Source organism: Micropterus salmoides, unplaced genomic scaffold (assembly GCF_014851395.1).
Source record: "Micropterus salmoides isolate LMB-PRFRI ecotype aquatic unplaced genomic scaffold, ASM1485139v1 Ms_hic_scaffold_1, whole genome shotgun sequence".
Classification (NCBI taxonomy): domain Eukaryota; kingdom Metazoa; phylum Chordata; class Actinopteri; order Centrarchiformes; family Centrarchidae; genus Micropterus; species Micropterus salmoides.
The window spans coordinates 13,088,718-13,106,428 of record NW_024040040.1 but is presented as its reverse complement, the minus strand read 5'-3'; the positions used below and the strand labels follow the sequence as shown (position 1 = coordinate 13,106,428).

Sequence of the window (17,711 nt, the reverse complement as noted above, 5' to 3'; positions counted from 1 at the left end):
TTGAGAGCAAAGTCACTGCCGTGCATGATAGTTGGGAGATTGGAGTAAGTCCCGTGTATCAGGGTGCTGCTTGGTTGTAAAATACATCCAGTTAGATTTGCTACCTTCATCAACAGGGCCTTCGTTCTGGCGCCATCTTCATGAAGCTTCTGAAATCCAAACAGTGAGCTGCAAGCAAGAACACAACATAGGCGGCTCAGAATCACTTGCAGAGCGGCTCAGAAACATTTTCGACATGCAAGGACAGAAAACAATGAAATTTCAAACTGTGCGTTTGTGTGAGTGCACGGGGTTACTATTCCGACCTGTCGATCCCGACCAAACTGTCCCTCTCCTGGGCTGTCAGTGTCGGAAAGTCCTCCTCTGTTTCACTCGCTTTTCCCGCCGCCATTTTCTTTCCCTCATCACCACCAGAAGAAGCCGAGCCGAGACTCCGAGCAGCAGCGCAGGCAGCAACGGCGAGAGACACACCGCACGATTGCATGGAAAATCGCGACGCGGAAACAAACGGTTTGCTCCGCCGAATCAAAAAAGAAAAACTGAAGAAAACAAAATGATCAAAAACTTTTTTTCCAGGATGAAAAGATGCGATTCGATATAGTAAATCCTTTCGGGGGGACAGAAGCGCTCTCCGGGTAGCTCCTCAAACGTCACATTTTTCATCACAAAGTGATATTGTGCAGCTATTTGAATGCGAATAACTGAATACAATATCCAAGATGTGAGTATTTCACAATAAAATGCGTTTCGGACGCGAAGATAAAGTTGTTATAATTGTGTCACCCAAGCGAACCCACGCGCCGTTCTAGCCACGCCCTCTCCCCCCTCTTCAGCCAATAGAAGCGTCCGCAGCCCACCATATGACTTCCTTGCTATATCATTCTTTTATCTCAAATATTCATATTCTCCCTGCAAACTACTCTATTTTTTATACCACGATTATTCTGGAAGCTTATTTAAAAATATTTATTACCAGAACGTGTCTGTCACACACATGTATTAAAGTGAAAGAGCTTTGTTTCCCTGACAAATGCAAACATATCTTGTATTCAGTAATATGTATTGACACTTTAGGTGTCAGTTGACGTTTTCGCTTACAGACTGGTTAAATTATAACTGCAATACATCATTCGTTAAGAGCTTTTAACACCATGTAACGTTTGTTTACATTTTCCAATTACCCATCATACTTGTACTATATCTAAATCATGCAAAAAACAAAGTATTTTAAGCATTTTAGTAAATAACGTTGCTAAATTTCTGAGCTTAATTAAACGAGATCAAAGCATTTTAATTGACGTGGCAAAAGCATCATAATGTGGGCGTGGTTTATTATTGTCAACATCCTGGTGACATAACTCGTTTCTCCAAAATGGCGACGGTGGATCACAGAGAAGGTTAGTGATTTTGTGTGTTAGAAATCCGGCGCTGTTGCCCTTATTAATTCAGGAATTTAGATCGTTTTCTACCAACGATAGTGAAATTTTGATGCGGTCTTGAACTCTGTGCTTTTAAGAGTCCGAAAAGGAAATCGGCAGCGTTATTGGATTGGTAGCCATTTGGCTCTAGCCAGCTAGCTAATAAGTTAGCCTCCCAAGTCATTTACATGAATAAAAAACAAGCCGCACTGAGAGTAGCTGAACTGCCCATACAGTGAGTGTATTAGGTTTGAAGGAAGACTTTTAACGTTACGTTCAAACAGTCAAATATAGGGAACTGTAAATAACTGTCAATTAAAACACGTTTTTAATGTAAATGCTTGTTTTTCTTTTTGCGTTCATTAGTGTTTAGAATAGAGACAAGGGGCTAGGTATAATTTAACGAATTTTTTTATAATATATAATATGGAGCGCAATATTTGTTAAAGGGGAAATGTGTATCAAAATACCACTTTAAATTAAATACTGTTGTGCTGCAGAGATGTTCTGGTCGATTATTGTAGAGACTTAATAAGACATCTTTGTTGGGGACAGACCCACAAAAATCGCACCATAATTAATTTTAATTGAATAATGATGTCAAAATGACATTCCTAGTATCACAAATCATACCACAATTGCATTATCACTCAAAAGCAATTAAATATTCAAAATGGCTCAGCTCTACTAGGTATAGTGTCATTTAGTGCACCCCTTATTCTTAAGGGCTCGTGGTAATATGTCTTGAGTATTTTAATGTTTAACTTTTATCTTATCATCCTTGTCTCTTAGCAGGTCAGGATGACCCAGAGAGTGAAGATGAGGTTTACGAGGTTGTGGACCTGACGGAATACGCCCGGAGGCACCAGTGGTGGAGCAGGGTGTTTGGGAACAACTCTGGCCCAATTGCTGAGAAGTATTCCGTGGCCACCCAGATCATGATGGGAGGGGTGACTGGATGGTAGGGCGTGAGGAGGATCTATCTGCTGCTAGGTCACATATGTAACAAAAGATACTAAAATACACTCCAAAATTTCTGTTGACACAAGAACATTACACCTACCTGACTGACTCAATTCAGTAATGATTGAGGAACTGTTAGTGGTAGAATAGATTTGTGGAAAGATCTGACAGGCAAGGGTGCCAATTCTGAAGCACAAACGCAGGACCATTTGTGTAATAAACCCCTCTTCGTCTCAACACATACAGGTGTGCTGGATATCTCTTTCAGAGAGTTGGGAAGATAGCTGCTACTGCTGTTGGAGGAGGGTTCCTTCTTTTACAGGTGGGAGTACCATAACGTTGTGTTTAACAAGTTTCAGTAATTAGATATTTACTACATCTACGTTGACAAGTGCCAGCTGTACAGCACGATGTCAAGCTGGTCTGTTCTCTACAGCAGAAACACTAGCATTGTGTGGCAGCTGGTTCTAGATGGATGCAGGTCTTCTGGATGCTAATTGGGTGATGTAAAATGTGCCTTAAACATTGGTTTTCACAAAGCCATGAATCTCTCTGCGCATACCAAGGTTTCATGTGTTGAACAAAGACAGATTTCTGCACCCAGAAAGAAAAAAGATATTCAATTATTAACTTTATTATTCACTCAGAGCCCCAGAGTTCACTTATTGTCAGCCTGAGATGATCATTTACAGTATGTTGGTTGATTCTGCAAGGTTTCATAAAGGTCAGGTAAACCACCTCCTGGACCAAATGTTCCCTCAATACCTATTTATATATTGTGAAGTTGGCAGGTGCATCATACCTTTTCCTTTTAAATCCAAAAAAGGATTTTACCTGCAGCGCTATTCACTGGTAATTACTCAAAGAAGGACACAACCTTTTTAAAAGTTGGATTTTAGCGACAGAATCAACATCATAAACTGTGAGACAGTGATGCAATATAACCCAGAAAGAAATCAGTTGATGAGACAAGACAAGGAGTCGGTAGCTCTGTAGAGTGCAACAAAAGCTTAATTATTTGTGCAAAGATATTATATATGTAAAGATATATTGTGCTTCAAAGTGGAAAGCAGGGACAAAAACAAATGCAGTGCAAAAAAACCCCTGTCATTAAATATTTCCAAATGATCTGCGCAGAATGAGTTCTGAATATATGAATCAATTTTCCCCACAGATTGCCAATCATAGTGGCTACGTGCAGGTGGACTGGAAGAAGGTGGAGAAGGACGTGAACAAAGCAAAGAAGCACCTGAAGAAGAAAGCAAACAAAGCAGCCCCTGAAATAAACACATTCATTGAGGAGGTAAAGGTACCTGTAACAAAGCTTGCTCTTCCTTTCACACTTTTGCTTGCTTCTAATTGACAGTTGCTAAAATGGAATCAAACATTTCTGAATAGTATTGCATACTTTCTGTATACTAGAAAAAAAAAATCCCCAAGGCCAACAACCTAAATGCAGTTAATTAGAACTTAAATGAATGTTTGTTTCTTTAATGTCCTGGTTTTGGGAGGTTTATTTCTTCATCTGCAAACCAGCAATGCCCTCTAGTGTACAGATAGCCATACTACACCAGCTGGCTGTGACACAGCAGGCTTAGGAGAGCTCTGGTAGATACATTTTTGAACCATTATAGATGTTTTATGGTGTATACATTCTCAGTAAATATACATCTATAGGTTAGGAGCTAATCCAGGCTGTGCTTACTCGCTGTTTTTTCAGTAACACTCCATTAGTTAACACCTGCTCACTGGTTAGTACACTATGGTGCTTTTAAACTCTTGCAGTGTTTCCCCTAGGATGGAGTTGTAGCAGCGGAGGTGTAGCAAAATTTTTGTCTGAATATAATGATGATGCACATTGGAACAGCTGGAAATTTAGTTTTATGTGAGCTTTATAGGAATGTTTTGGTGGTGGTTGTGGAAGTCATGGTTGTGGGGTTTGGGGGAACATTTTACGTTTTCCAGTGACAAATATGTAATTTTTCATCATCTTGGGCAATTATATTTACCATATTGCTGAACAAATAGTTGGAAAAGCTAGAGCAGATAATAAATAACGAACACTTAAAGATCAGTCTACTGGGGAGGAACTACAACCATTAGATTTGTGGAAAGGAATCTGGTTGGTTATGATGCTCTCCACAGTGATTTTACATTTATAGCACAGCATGTTTTGGGCACCACCCCCTAAAACCCTGCTAATAAGACCTCAGAATCATTATAGATACGACTGTTCATGTTTGCCTTTTGTGTCTTGTTTTTACAGCTTTTGACATTTATCTTTAGACATTAATATAAAAAAAATGGCAACACGAGAAACCACCTCCCTTCTGAGGTGCATTAAAATCCAAAAAGAAACGTCTCCTCATTAGCTTAAAAGGACTAGTTTGCATCACTAATTTGCTTTACTAACCTCAGCTCCTCCAGTCACCACCGTCCTTTCTTTTCCTAACAACCACTTTTTCAGACTCATCTGAAACCTGAAAAATAATTTAGGATGAATCAGTCTGTACAGGACAGAGCTGCAGGCTACACCAGTTAAGTTAAGTCACCAGTCTAAGTTTGTACCTGATGTTCTCAACATTGGACAGGTAGGCAGTAATAAAATACAGCTACCAGTTACTCTCTATAAATTGAGCTAATGTTAAATTACAGAGAGCCATAAAACGTAGCCTACTGTAATGTTATAGAAGCTTTCCTGCTCAGCTGCGCAGTCTGAAGGGGAGGGGAGATGCTAGTGCAAACCGGCTTCACTTTTCCAGCAGGTGGGAAACCAAACAGACTTTTCTTAGTCTTGAGAAGCTGACACGCTGTAACCTACACAGTACATTAACGGCCAGAATATTTTCCCCCGCTCGTGTTCACTGTCACTTTCTGCCGCTCGGACAATCAAATACTCGCTACACACCTCCCGATTCCTTACAGGAGTTACGCTGCTCTTATAACACCATCTGTCACGTAGATGTTTTGTATAGAACGAGGAGAGGAAGATAGCCAAGCATTGAGTGTTGCTGTGCTCGCACAGTGTGCGAGTGAAAATATTTGTAGTGCATAGTTTAATAATCGTGGAGAATTTTAGTAGCAGCGGTCATGATTCAGCAGCGGCGCACCGCCGCTCTTGAATGCATATAGGGGGAAACACTGTCTTGTCCACTCATTCTCCGTCTCTTCTCCCCCTACGCAGGCCACAGACTTTATAAAAAGGAACATCGTCTTGTCTAGCGGCTTCGTCGGTGGCTTCTTTCTGGGTTTGGCCTCGTAAAGCCACCACTCAAGCTGCAGTCTCCACTTACTATGAATCACACCGCTGCACTCTCCTCTTCATTGTTTACCTCTCGGCCTCATGTGTGCATTGATTCACCTCTTAACCTACTGAACTGAAGGGGGGGGGGGGGGGGGGATTACGTTGAACGTTAAAGCATGATCTGTTGTGACATTGTTCTACTCCCCCCTGTTTTAAAACAATCCTAGCTAATTATTTCCTTTCGGGAGGACTGATTCTGAAGTGTGTGTGCGTGCTTGGATTATACTGTGAACACTTTCTTCTGTGGGACCCATACTGGATCTTTACTAGACTGCTGAATATGTCAAGCTGCTACAAACTAGCAGAGTCCTCACTGCTTTTTTATCACTAATCTGAGTCTTGTCCATCCCCTCGTGGATTTGCCTGATGGATGCTGATCTCAGATTGTTATAAGTTGTCATGTGTGGGCGCTGTTGTAAATATATAGCCAACCCCCTATTCAGAGCAGTAAATACACACACAAGACAAAATATCATGTGAACAACATGGAAGGCAACAGAGTGGGAAGTTAACACCATCCCCCAGTCTAGTGCCAAGAAGTATTTTTTTAATGTAGCTGTGAAGTTTGGCAAGTTTATGTGCGAGTAAAGCGTGTATGCAAACATAATTCAGCGTTTAAAGTTTGCCACACTGGCTGGGGGTTTAAGCAAAGTTATTTTTCCACTCTGAACAGGAGTTATTGTTATACAACACATATCATGAGCATAAATCCCAACTAAATGTTGCATCTAAATTTTCTCTACTTAACACTGACAGGTTTTAAATATACATCCTTTATTCCCATAATCCTCAGCTCCACAATGCCCTTTAATGACAGGCTGAGCATCTGCTGTACCCTAATTACCACCGTCACAAGCTAGACACCAGTGCTGTCATTAAAGCACATAATGGCACAGCGATTGTGACTCCTACGCCCCTCGCTCTTGTCATTGTGCATTTAGTAGTGTCAGTGTAATAATAACACAACAGCGATGCAGCAGAGTTGTGTATCACGTTACCTAGAAAGGACATCTACTCCTAGAAGTCCACTTAAGTTGATCACATGTTGCTTATTTTTGCCTTTTTATACAAGTGCAATATGCAGAAATGTGTCAGATCTGTGTTTTTTGTAGTTTTCTTTTTTGCCATTTTGTAAGCTCATATTTCCTCATTGTTTTATTAATTTAAAAAAAATATTTAATGTTAGTTTGTTATCTGAGCTGTATGAATTTGTTTGGGTGTCTCTTTTAAAATAAAGTTGCCTGATTTTATTTTGAATAACTTTTTTTGGGGAGGGATGGGGAAACCTGTCAATTTATGTATGTCAAATTTAATGTTGCAAAGAGGGGGGAATTAATGTAATTGTGTAATTTTTCACTATTGATATTGTGTTGACTGAGCAATCAAATGTTAATGAAAACCCACATTACAGGGCAAAACCCAAAATAATCTTTTATGCTTGGCCAACACCACAAATGGACCTACAGATACACCAAAACCACCCACAGCTGCTTTTAAGGGGTTCACTGTTTTAAGTTTGTTTTGTTTTTTTGTTGAATTTCCCTCTATGCGCCAGTCAAACTGCATCCTTTTATTTACAACTCAAATGATTTTTGTGGTGATGGGGCAGTGGATAAGACGCATGCCTTTGGAGTGAGATCTGGGTTCGAATACACTGTGAAACACCATTGTGTCCCGAGCAAGACCCCTACTTGCTCCAGAGGTGTGCGTTGTAAGTTGCTTTGGATAAAAGCGTCAGCTAAATGAATATATGTATAAAAATAAACAGCTGTACAAGAATAAACACAGTATAGTATTTACAAAACATGTTTGCCACCACAGAAGACAAAGTGGAAAACATTGTGAACTAGGAACACTAGCATGATTTCCACAATACCCAGTCATAATTATGGCTGTAAAGATTTCCTGTGTTTAGATGCAGGAAAATGAAGAAAATATGAATATTGTCATAACTTTCCATTTAATGTTTGGAAATGAGGTTTTAAAAATGAAAAAAATCCAGAATACAAAACTTCTTTTCAAATGAATACGGATATTGCGTGTTACAGTTCCTGATGGCATAAAAATGTCTATTCTGGCACTCAGATGGGCATTTTGAGGAGGGCGCACTCTGTCAGTAGTGTCAAGGTGGTGATCATGTATCTGCTGTTGGAGATCTGAAAGGAGCAGAAACAAATATTAGTACAACAATTTGTTTTCCTGTGTGTGTTTCTGAACAATGAAGAGTCATGAAAAACTTTGTTGAGGCGTTTCCGTCAGATGATACCTTGATCCTGCCGTTGTACTTGGCTGAGCCCAGTGCTGTGGAAACCTGGTTCAGGCTTCCCGCTGACAGATCCAGCCTGTAGTGTCTGTAGAAGTGGCTCTTCAGCCCCTGCATGAACTCAATCACCTCCTCAAGATCAATACTTTTCTCCTCCTCCTCCACCACCTCCTTCCCGCCTCTACTCTCCTGTGGAACCTTTCTCACACTGCTCCACAGCACCCAGGCATCTTGAGGATTTACTGTGTAGGTGACCTTCAGTGGTGGCGCAACTGGAAGAGTCCAAATCATTTTGAGGTGCTGGATGCTGGACTCTGTGTGGCAGTTAGTCCATAATGCCACCAGCCACTGTAGGCTTGTTTGGCTGATTTCCAGTGGGCCAAAGCAGCAGTCGAAGGTCTGCTGGAACCAGGATTTGACCAAAGTAGTGAGACCCTCTGCCCCACTGCTGCCGAAGAGCGGCAGGCAGATGAAGTCCTTTGGAAGTGAGCGCAGGTATTCAGGGTTGCCGTTGATGCAGGTCAGCCAACCACTCCATACTGACCTCTGTGGTTCGTCCTGCCTGGCAAACAATGGCTTTGAATGGATCTGTGGTGGGAAAAAAGAAAAAAGTCTTCACTCATTTACAGGTGACACTTCAATGAAAGTACCTTCAGGATTTAAATATTTCAAATAGACTGTGCTTACCTGTATGATGACAGTTTCAGCATCATCATCCGCCTCGGTCATACCCGGCACCAGAGCGAAGGAGACTCTGAAGCTGCTCTGTGGTCCCTCCACTTCCACTGCTAAACCCTGCTGCCTTTCCGCAGCAATGAATGCTGATAGCCGCCTGGAGTAGCTCTTCAGCTGGGTGTGTCTGAATTGATGGAGAGGAGTAACGTAGGACAGCTGCCACTCTGTTTTCACCATCAAGGCCAGCTGCTCTGGATTCACCTTGTCCTTTGACAAAGAGAGGATAGAGAAGATGACCATTCTGTGTCTCTTCAGAAATTAAATACATGAAGAACAACGGCCTGGGTTGACTTACAGTGATATTGAGTGACTTTGGAGCCCTTCTGCTGGTGTTCAGCCTACGTGCCGTCAATGCTGGAGTTAAGCAGAGTCGTGAAGCAGTACCTAGGCAGCTGCGGTAGGACAGTCGGTAGCTCTTACTTTTGCTCTTCCTCTGAACTGCAACATTGTTGAGGGGAGTCCTTGTGACACTGTAAATTAAACACAGATGATCACATCAGCTCTTACTCTGGTGCCAATGGTTCTAGTTAGTAATAGAGGGGGTCATTGCATTGCTCTTTGTAAACCACATGTGGGTATTAAGAAGCAAAACTCCTGAAAATAGAACAGACGTTGTAGTGACCATACCCTCTCACTTTTACTTACATGATGAAATGACACCATCCGACAGGGGGTGAATATTTGATACTCAACAAATAGACTTTGGGTATTGGCTATAGATTAATTGGCCTCACTTGAATTAATGTTTATTTAGCAGCAGCAGCAAGCACACACAAACCAAAGTTCTGCTAAGGCTACTGCTTTCTTATGTTCGTTTCGCAATAACATAACTTAGAAAACCCACTGTCCTGGTACTGTACGTGCACTTCTTTCATTTGTAGAGAAAACATAACGTGTAATTAAAAACTAAAGCCGCACAGAAGTGAATGTAAAACAGCTTCAGTACGCATTTCTCCCATTCTTTTTATTTTGGAGGAAGGTCATTGTGAGAAGAGAAACAATTGTAAAATGTGATATTTCGATTTAGAGTAGGGCTCCCTTGGGTATGGGATATTTGCCGAATTGAAAAGTTGAAGTTACCAATTCAAACGACGTATTGTATATCACTGTACAGAATTGATAGATTTCATTAAAAGTAACGCTACATTAAATCACTCGACTACTGAATGTTATTTGGCGTGACCGTCTCTTCGTGCGTACGACAACTGAAAGTGTCGGGGCTAGAGGAACCGTAGTGCACGGTTGACAAAACGGTGCTATTTCTGTTGTCGCGAAGGCAAACATATTGTAGAAAAGTATTTTAGTACGAAATGAATAGTGTTTTACCTGGTATGATGCAGCTCCATGTCTGGCGTATTGACCGCAGCAGAATGAAACCGGAAACAAATTTGAAAATGGCGCTTTCCCAGCAGTCTGCGCGTTTAGAATCAGCCAATCGCATTACTCCAATAAGGGAGTGGTTTTTTTGTTCTATGATTTTTATTTATTTATTTTAACACCAATTATTATTTTCACAGTGAATTGAACATAAAATATAAACTAAATTCAATGGTGAACAGTAATTAAGTACATTTACTGTACTGTACTAAGTACAAATGTGACTATGAGGTAGGCCCACCTGTACTTGAGTATTTTCTTTTCATGCCACTTTCTACTTCTACTCCATTAACGTTACATCTCAGAGGGAGATAATGTACTTTTTTAGCCTACTTCACCACATTTAACTGGCAACTTTAGTTACTAGTTACTTTACAAGTTATGATTTTAGAGAACAGAGAGAGTTATTAATTGTTATTAATTATTTAATCTGCACAATCGCAGCCACAAAGAGGCAAAAATAAAAATAAGGCTTGGACTGGCAGCTACCCCGGTTGCAATGCGTTTAAAACTTGCCATTCATGCTTAAGCAGCAACATCCAACATCCAAGAGGGGAAGTGTTAGACCTAACTGAAACAATGGTGGTTTTTATATCCAAACCATTCAGCAGTCTCTTACATGTTTTAATAGTAATACCAATCTTTTAAGGTGTAGTGGTTATGGTTAAGTCAACACAGCAAGTGTGTGTATTTGTATCGATGTGTGTGCATGTTTCACTTGCGGCTTCACAAACGACCACCGTTCCCCTCCCTGTTACCATGGAAACTGTGCTCTTTCTGTTTTTTAAATCTATTTGTCTTTTCTTTCTCTGCCTTTTTAAAGCATATATTCTTATAATTCTTCCATATTGATTGTTTCTATTCTTCCATTTGTCCTCACATTTGTGTGAGCTAGTGTTTGTTTATTAAGCATGTACATATGTTTTGCAAGTGCCTGTGTATTGAATGGAGCACTGTTCAATAGCACATACACCGCCATACATTCAGTGTGGTGACCACATCAACAGCCAATTGGATTATCGGTAGCTGCTGGTGGGCTTCAACCAATGGAGGAAGCTTGCAGATGATGTGTGAGGAGGAGGGATGCGGCGCCTTGGAAACTGCAGAGGGTGCCACAGGAGAACAGCACACTCTAGTGGCATCAGATGTCTGCATGGATGAGTTCACCTTTCTGCTTTAGAGAACTTCCATTGCCCTGTGGTAGCCTACTTATTTACTTGCCTCCCAGTTCAAACTCTTCTTTTTGCTTCTTACTAATAATTTTGCTGTCTCTGATGGGCACTGGAGAAAGGCCTGGTTCTCAATATTCAACATTAATTTATTAAATTGGTAGTCTCTTTGATCCTGGGATATTAGGGTTTTCATTTACAGGACTTTTTAGTCAAATAAAATTAACATTGAATGGTTGCCCAACATTGAAATTATTTTTTTAAATAATTATTTACGTTTAAGTATTTGTATTTTAAATTGTGTTGTCATGTTGTTTTACCATGTGGATATAATGCACACGTCAGGATTGCACTCAATTTCATTGTGCAATGACAATAAAGGACTGCATTTCAATCTGACTACAATTCAATGTCTTTTATTGTTAAATACATTTTATAGTGTATGTTTGTAGTGGAAAAGTTGAATTCAACAACTTTATTAGATAATATTAAATGATAATTATATATTAGGTGAACTGTTCTGTGGGGTCTTGCTTACAGAAAATGTGACATAGCCTATATAAACATATTTTAGTTCATTATACCTATAATTCATGGCAAAGAGGGTAAAAATTAATCGAGTTAGCCCAGTGTTCTAATTAGAAAGTGATGTTATCCCCGTTTAAATTTTCTTCGTTCTAAAGGTCTCAGAATTTCACATTTATTTATTTTATCACATTGAAATGTCATTAGAGGATTTTCAAGATGGAGCAGTGGGAGGTATGTGATTCCTTTCATCACCTTTGGGGGGCATCGCCAACACACCTCAGGGCTTGCCTTCTCACACCTGAGAAAAATCCACCTGCGTCCCTGCACCATGGGGGAAACTCCTGCTGCACCTGCAGAAAGATTACATGAACGTCAATCGATTTAATCCTGCCATTATTACACACTAATCGCCTCCAACACGGTTCTCCAGGGCCTTTCGCCAAAGTGTTACCCGTTTGATAAGACACAATGCTTGAGATTTGCTAGATAATCAAATTCCAGGGGGTATTGAAGACCATTATATAATAATCACCTTTGTCAGTATCCCATTGTCAGCGTCAAATTACGGAAATAATAAAAGACACTAAGCTTCCCATTTGCTGAGGAACCTCCCTAAGGACCCATGGGGATCACTGTAAATTGCAAGGTTCCCTTTTTAATATTCTTTGTGGGGAAAATACATCAGTTTATTCGTATGGCAGACAGTCATTATGGAGGACACACGTTATTACTGTCAGACGAGACAATTTACAGAGGAAATATAAACTGCATGTTAAAAGGATGGAGATAAGACGGGGAAAGGCTGACGTAAGGTGATGGTTTTTGGATGGTTGACGCTTGCGCGGGATCCACTGGATGCAACCGTTGGAGGAGATTAGGAAACTGCGCCTAAATCGGGCCCCACCGCACGCCATCTTGGCTCGACCCACGCTAAAATAACGAAGCTGGGTCCCCGCTCTCACGGGCCATTTCGGCTCTGGACGGAACAGTTTCTTGGACTTTAGAGGGAGGAGCATTGCATTTCTGGAAGTCGGAGAAACAGCCAGTCGAAGCCAGCCAGCATCTGAGCCAGCGTAGGAACTGGAGCAACGGTGGACGAAGGGTCGCCCGTGTGTTGGAATATGATATAATTTAAATATCCACAAGCACAGACGGTGAATGCAACAGAGTTAGTCGTCGACATGCAGGTGAATGTCTTCCATATTGGCTCGGGAAGCTGAAGCATATTGCAGCCTGGTCACATTACGTTTTCCGTGGGATAAGCCATCTGTGATACACTGGGTGTGCACAGCGCAATAACGGCGAGTGCCAACCGGTCATTCCATCGACAGCTAACTCATATTAACTCAGTTAGCCGACCATTTTCGAGAGCCCCGTTAGCTTGCGGTGACGGGAGCATCTTTGTCGGTGCGGGAAGCGTCCGTGGATGCTGCTGAGGGAGTCCTGTGTCTGGCAGTACCCAACAGTAAGATTCAAACTCGAGGCATGCAAAGAGGGGTGTTTTTCTGCAAACGAGCGAGGAAATCTCCGCGCCCCGGGGTCTGGTCTGTGGTTACTATTTAGCTAGCTCGGTGGCTAGCCAGCCTACCGGGAGAGTAGCTGAAGTGAAGGTGGGGCCGCGGAGCGACAGCCTGGACACCAGCTAATGTGGCTAGCCGGCTAACTTGGACTCTTGAGTGGCCACTGGTGTTCCCGTCACTGACATTGGGGGGGGTTTAAATTAGCAGGTGTGTGCGGTCTGGCACAATACTAAGTCAATTCAGCAAGAAAACACGGTATCATTGATTCCTTCAAAACCCGTGTGGGTGGGATATCTTGAGGAGAGCATCCTCGTTTACCTAAATGACCATGGCGGACGACGACGTGCTGTTCGAGGATGTGTATGAGCTGTGCGAGGTGATTGGCAAGTAAGTATTGACATTACCCACTTCTCTCTCTATTTGCTTGTCTTTTGATTATTTGGGGTGTTTTACAGTATCACCTTTCCTCTTGCCACACACAATACAGTTGCCAGGGCCGTGCTTAATTTAGCTGGGTACTGTTTTTGTGTTTAGGCCCAGGGATTTTACAAGGGGAAAGTTCACTGGGTGGGTTAGGTGAGGTCGCTCTTCAAAGTGCAGTGCCATTTAACTACACATCAGGTTTAATAGCAAGCCCACCATTGCCTAAAATATGAAGAGGCACAAACTGTGCCTTACATCATGACCTCCCTGCAGGAAAGTGAATGTACATGAGTAGGAACTTGTGTCAGACAATATCTTTGATTACAGGTAGAAAAGGTGGAGTAGTACAGGTATTGGTGACCTTCTACTTTGTTTAAATTTACCATTATATTTGAAAAACTCAAATATTCTCCTGTACATCCACACTAATGCCATTTTTTGCAGTTTGTGAAGAAATGTAATGTAATTCAAATGTAAGTCGCATTGGATAAAAGTGTCTCCCAAATGAGTAAATTAATCCTAAAACTTATCTGGCAGACTGGCAGTTTGAAACACAGGACATGTGGGAAAACTCATCTGGCTGCACATCTAGAATGTCTGCAGACAGGATTTTCCTCCTCCTAATCCCCCTGTTTGGCAGTAGCCGAGCAATACCTGGATACAGTTACAGGCAGACTGGCAAACCGGTCAAACACTCACTTTAGGTGTCAGAGGAGGCATAGCTTTATTGATACAACAGCGAGGTGGTTATGTCTTCATATAAACAAGGAGACTGACAGAGGCATATTTAAACCATGAGATGCAAAGGTGCCAGGAAAATGCATGTTACTTCAGTGTGGTCAGAGATGCCTCCTCTGCTCCTGCTGGAAGTGAGGCAGGAAGGCTGACAGCCCCATCACAGTCCAGGACTATCAGTCCACCCCCGCCCTCCTGCAGGCGTCACTCACTGGAGGTCTGAGGGTCCATTAAGTTTGTTCTAGGGGAAAGAGGCACACACTCTCCAGACCCTCAGGCCCTGTCCTTTATCCTGAGATGTCCTGTTGCCTTGGTTACTAATTGAAGGTTGCATTAAGGACCACTACCTTGGAGTCCCAGTAACAGATACAATGAACCACTGGGGAGAGTTGGTGTGGAAACAGTCTAAACCGTCTACAAGTTTGCATGGTTGAATTTGACAATACAGCATAACTAGGGTAGTAAATACAGGTAAGTAGACATATTGAATACACCTGCTGCTGTGCAAGTGTGCTACCCCATTTTAAATTATTACACCAGGCCTGGGCCAAAAAATATTTTTAATTTTTTTGATTGTTTTGTTTTATCCACCATAACTGTGAGGTGAACAGAGTTTGTCATATTAGCTAAGCTGCATTTGATTCCACCTAATGTCTTTTCCCGCTATTATCAACCTACATGGCAATACCTATGTAGCCTGCCTGGAAGACCACATTTATAGAGGTAAATACATCCAGGCTACCTTTTTATCACCAAAATGTAGTAACCATCAGTTTGGTACTTCCAAGTGGCAACCTCTGGGTCTGAAAAGTTCAGCCTGTGTGGAAGTGCCTTAAACATGTATTCTTTGAAATGCCCAGCAGGGGGCAACTACTACACTGTTTGCACAAAAAGTCAGATTGCATTGGAGTCTATGACAAAATGACCCTACTTCTCAATTTAAACTCGGAACAGTAGTTTGGAGCCTATCTTAACCTTTAGTAAAGATGCAGGCTGCCTCATTTATGTCACAGAAAAGACCAGGAAATCCCTCTCATACTGCCTGTTCTTTTGTGGAACCGCAGTTGATTGATAAAGTGTGTCGAGTCCTGGTGTCTTGGGATGTGTTGGGGGGGATTTTTCCTCAGCCGCGAGGTGGGAGGAGAATGGAGGCTGAGGCAGATCAATGGAGACAAGTGGAGTTGGGAATGGGATGGCCCTGAGGCTAAGGATATAAATAATGCCAGCAGACATTGACTGCAGCACTCTGCCATCTTCCACTTTGTTTTTAACGTCATGTTTTACTTTCAGCACTGCTGTAGGTAGTGGACAACATGGCAGGCCGCTGAAACATGGGGATGTTTATTAAAATTTAAGATGGAAATGCTTTCTAGCCACAGGAAACTATCATGAAAACCGTATTTCATGTTATCTTTTCTGGTTAGATGATATTCCTTCTCGTACATTTTAGCCTAAGGGCCCGTGTCCACTAAAGCGTTTTTTAACCAGCTGAAAACGCCACCTGCTCTTCTGAAAATGCCTAGCTAGGAGCGCTAGGGTGCGTTTTGAAGGCGCAGTGTTTTTTTCGGGACGCTGTGGTTGCTATGATACATCATTTCCGTGGAGGCGATGTGTTGCAAGTAGGGTAGCCTACTTAATTTTAGTGAATGTAAAAATGTCACCACAAAGTACGTAGGCCTGCTTGCTCTGCATGAAGAGAAGGCTGAAACATGAGAGCACAGACGTGGGTTTATGAGATTTTGCGGCGAGGACACACAAGGCACATTGTTTCGTTTAAGATCGGATGTGCTCGGTGTGGTGTTTGTCCCGCCCCTCCTGCACTGTGGTTGGACGGCTGGGTAAAAAGTGACAGTGACGAGTGCAGCGTTTCTCCCAAAGTTGAACATTTTTCAACTCTCGGCGACCGGAAAAAAACGCTCAGCGCCCAGCGCAGAAAAGACGCTCAGCGCCTCGTCATGCTCCTGCCGTTTTTACCAGCTTGGAAAAATGCGGCGCTCCCATTGCAATGAATTGAAAATAGACGCTGGAGTAAAAAAAAAAACGCTTTGGTGGACACGGGCCCTAAGTATGTTTTGTAATGGAAGCAAGTCCATAATTTGGACATTCATTGGTAAATGAAGACCTCCTCCAGGCTTTCATTAGTTTGTTTTTTCATGTTCTTTAATATTTTACTGATTACTTCTTCTGAGTGGATTTAGAAATGTCCAATCAACATGAATCTAAAATTTAAAACCCGGCACTGACACAAACGCTGCATCAGCAGTGTCTGACAGGGCACACTAATTGAAAAATACTTTAATTGAGGGTCAGTGAAATGAGCTAGGCAAATCTCTACTAAGTTTGTTGTAAGTTGTCCTTTACCTCCTGCCATATAATTGAAGAGTTGTCATGGTAATTGTCTGACATAATTAGATGATCTTGGTGTTGTTATATACTCTTGTGTGCTTTGCTGACCTTCGACCTAAGCTCCTTTCAAACTTGTACATAAACCCTATTATCCTGTCCCTCCTTCAGTCTTCTATTGTTGCTCAGAGAAGTCGTCTATTATTGTCCTTGATCGGCTTGTGTCGGAGAGGAACAGCCTGGTTGGGTGGGATTGAGAGCATTGGGGACGCCATCACTGTCCAGTAATCAACTCCTCTAAACATGGATTCAAAAGAGCCATGTTTAGGGTGATTTCTACTGAAAGACGGTTAGTAATTTCTTTTGGAGAATGTTTGATGTAACAGACTTTATGTTGACACTTCCCCTTGTCATCTAATTTTCCTGATGTATTCTTGATTAGCTTTTTTAAGGTGTAACCTGTCTCTGTGATGGCATAGAGTTACAAGATAGGAGCATAAATTCAGATTGTGTTTAAGTACCAGCATATGCTCATTGTCCACAGGGATCCTCTTTTAGCACTGCTTTCTTCTTCTCATTATTTTCACCGGAAAGATGTGCTTTTGAGTTCTTGGCAGTGCAGAGAGCTTAGCAAGGTTTCAGAACTGAGAGCCAAAGAATAAAAAGTCAAACATATTTGAACTTTTAGCAAGTCGGACCACTTATTCATCAGGGCTTATAGTTGCATGGCAACAGCAAGAGCTGCATATATGTCTGTGTAGCATAACTGTAAAGAGAAACACTGACAGTCTGATTTTACAGCTCATGCATGTAAATGAGTGTAAATGCACTCTCCTGTGTCTATGCTTGTGGCTATACTAGCCTTATTTCAATATAGGAAGATCAGACGATTAGGTGCCGACGCAGGTGAAAGATGACACGCGTTATTGAACA

General features: G+C 41.7%; 4 protein-coding genes and 1 long non-coding RNA gene across 17 annotated transcripts in view; 2 read left to right on the top strand and 3 right to left on the bottom strand.

The window, feature by feature from the left end:
• LOC119902297 (histone demethylase UTY-like) overlaps positions 1–814 on the bottom strand; it is a 36,134-nt gene extending 35,320 nt beyond the window's left edge. For both annotated transcript variants that reach the window (XM_038718398.1, XM_038718407.1), the window contains exons 1-2: positions 306–814; positions 105–168 (exon numbers count right to left, since the gene is read on the bottom strand). In XM_038718398.1, the coding sequence (XP_038574326.1) occupies positions 105–168; positions 306–484 (243 nt within the window). In that variant the 5' untranslated portion in view covers positions 485–814. The remainder of the gene's footprint in view (positions 1–104; positions 169–305) is intronic.
• LOC119902367 (FUN14 domain-containing protein 1) lies at positions 407–6,935 on the top strand. 6 transcript variants are annotated; one of them, XM_038718531.1, is made up of 5 exons: positions 407–510; positions 2,214–2,379; positions 2,628–2,703; positions 3,556–3,690; positions 5,566–5,643. In XM_038718531.1, the coding sequence occupies exons 1-5, from the start codon at positions 483–485 to the stop codon at positions 5,641–5,643; spliced, it is 483 nt and encodes a 160-aa protein (XP_038574459.1). In that variant the 5' UTR covers positions 407–482. The 6 variants fall into 6 exon arrangements, with proteins under 6 accessions (XP_038574459.1, XP_038574442.1, XP_038574473.1 ...); XM_038718514.1 differs by having other exon boundaries at positions 408–510; positions 2,211–2,379; positions 5,566–6,935; XM_038718545.1 differs by having other exon boundaries at positions 413–510; positions 2,211–2,379; positions 3,556–3,684; positions 5,566–6,935.
• Positions 6,936–7,626: 691 nt separating this feature from the next.
• Positions 7,627–10,084, bottom strand: cenpl (centromere protein L). Its single transcript, XM_038718503.1, has 5 exons — positions 10,010–10,084; positions 8,979–9,153; positions 8,636–8,890; positions 7,952–8,536; positions 7,627–7,841 (listed from the first exon to the last, which is right to left on the bottom strand). The coding sequence occupies exons 1-5, from the start codon at positions 10,027–10,029 to the stop codon at positions 7,767–7,769; spliced, it is 1,110 nt and encodes a 369-aa protein (XP_038574431.1). The 5' UTR covers positions 10,030–10,084; the 3' UTR covers positions 7,627–7,766.
• A 1,545-nt stretch (positions 10,085–11,629) lies between these two features.
• Positions 11,630–12,781, bottom strand: LOC119902404. Its single transcript, XR_005444323.1, has 2 exons — positions 12,662–12,781; positions 11,630–12,107 (listed from the first exon to the last, which is right to left on the bottom strand). It is a non-coding gene; the product is annotated as an uncharacterized LOC119902404 (long non-coding RNA).
• LOC119902312 (peripheral plasma membrane protein CASK-like) overlaps positions 12,314–17,711 on the top strand; it is a 55,651-nt gene continuing 50,253 nt past the window's right edge. For 3 of the 7 annotated variants that reach the window (XM_038718469.1, XM_038718442.1, XM_038718417.1), the window contains exon 1: positions 12,317–13,664. In XM_038718469.1, the coding sequence (XP_038574397.1) occupies positions 13,600–13,664 (65 nt within the window). In that variant the 5' untranslated portion in view covers positions 12,317–13,599. Of the gene's footprint in view, positions 13,665–17,711 lie in introns of all 7 variants that reach the window. The other 4 variants (XM_038718451.1, XM_038718425.1, XM_038718434.1 and 1 more) reach the window with 3 other exon arrangements.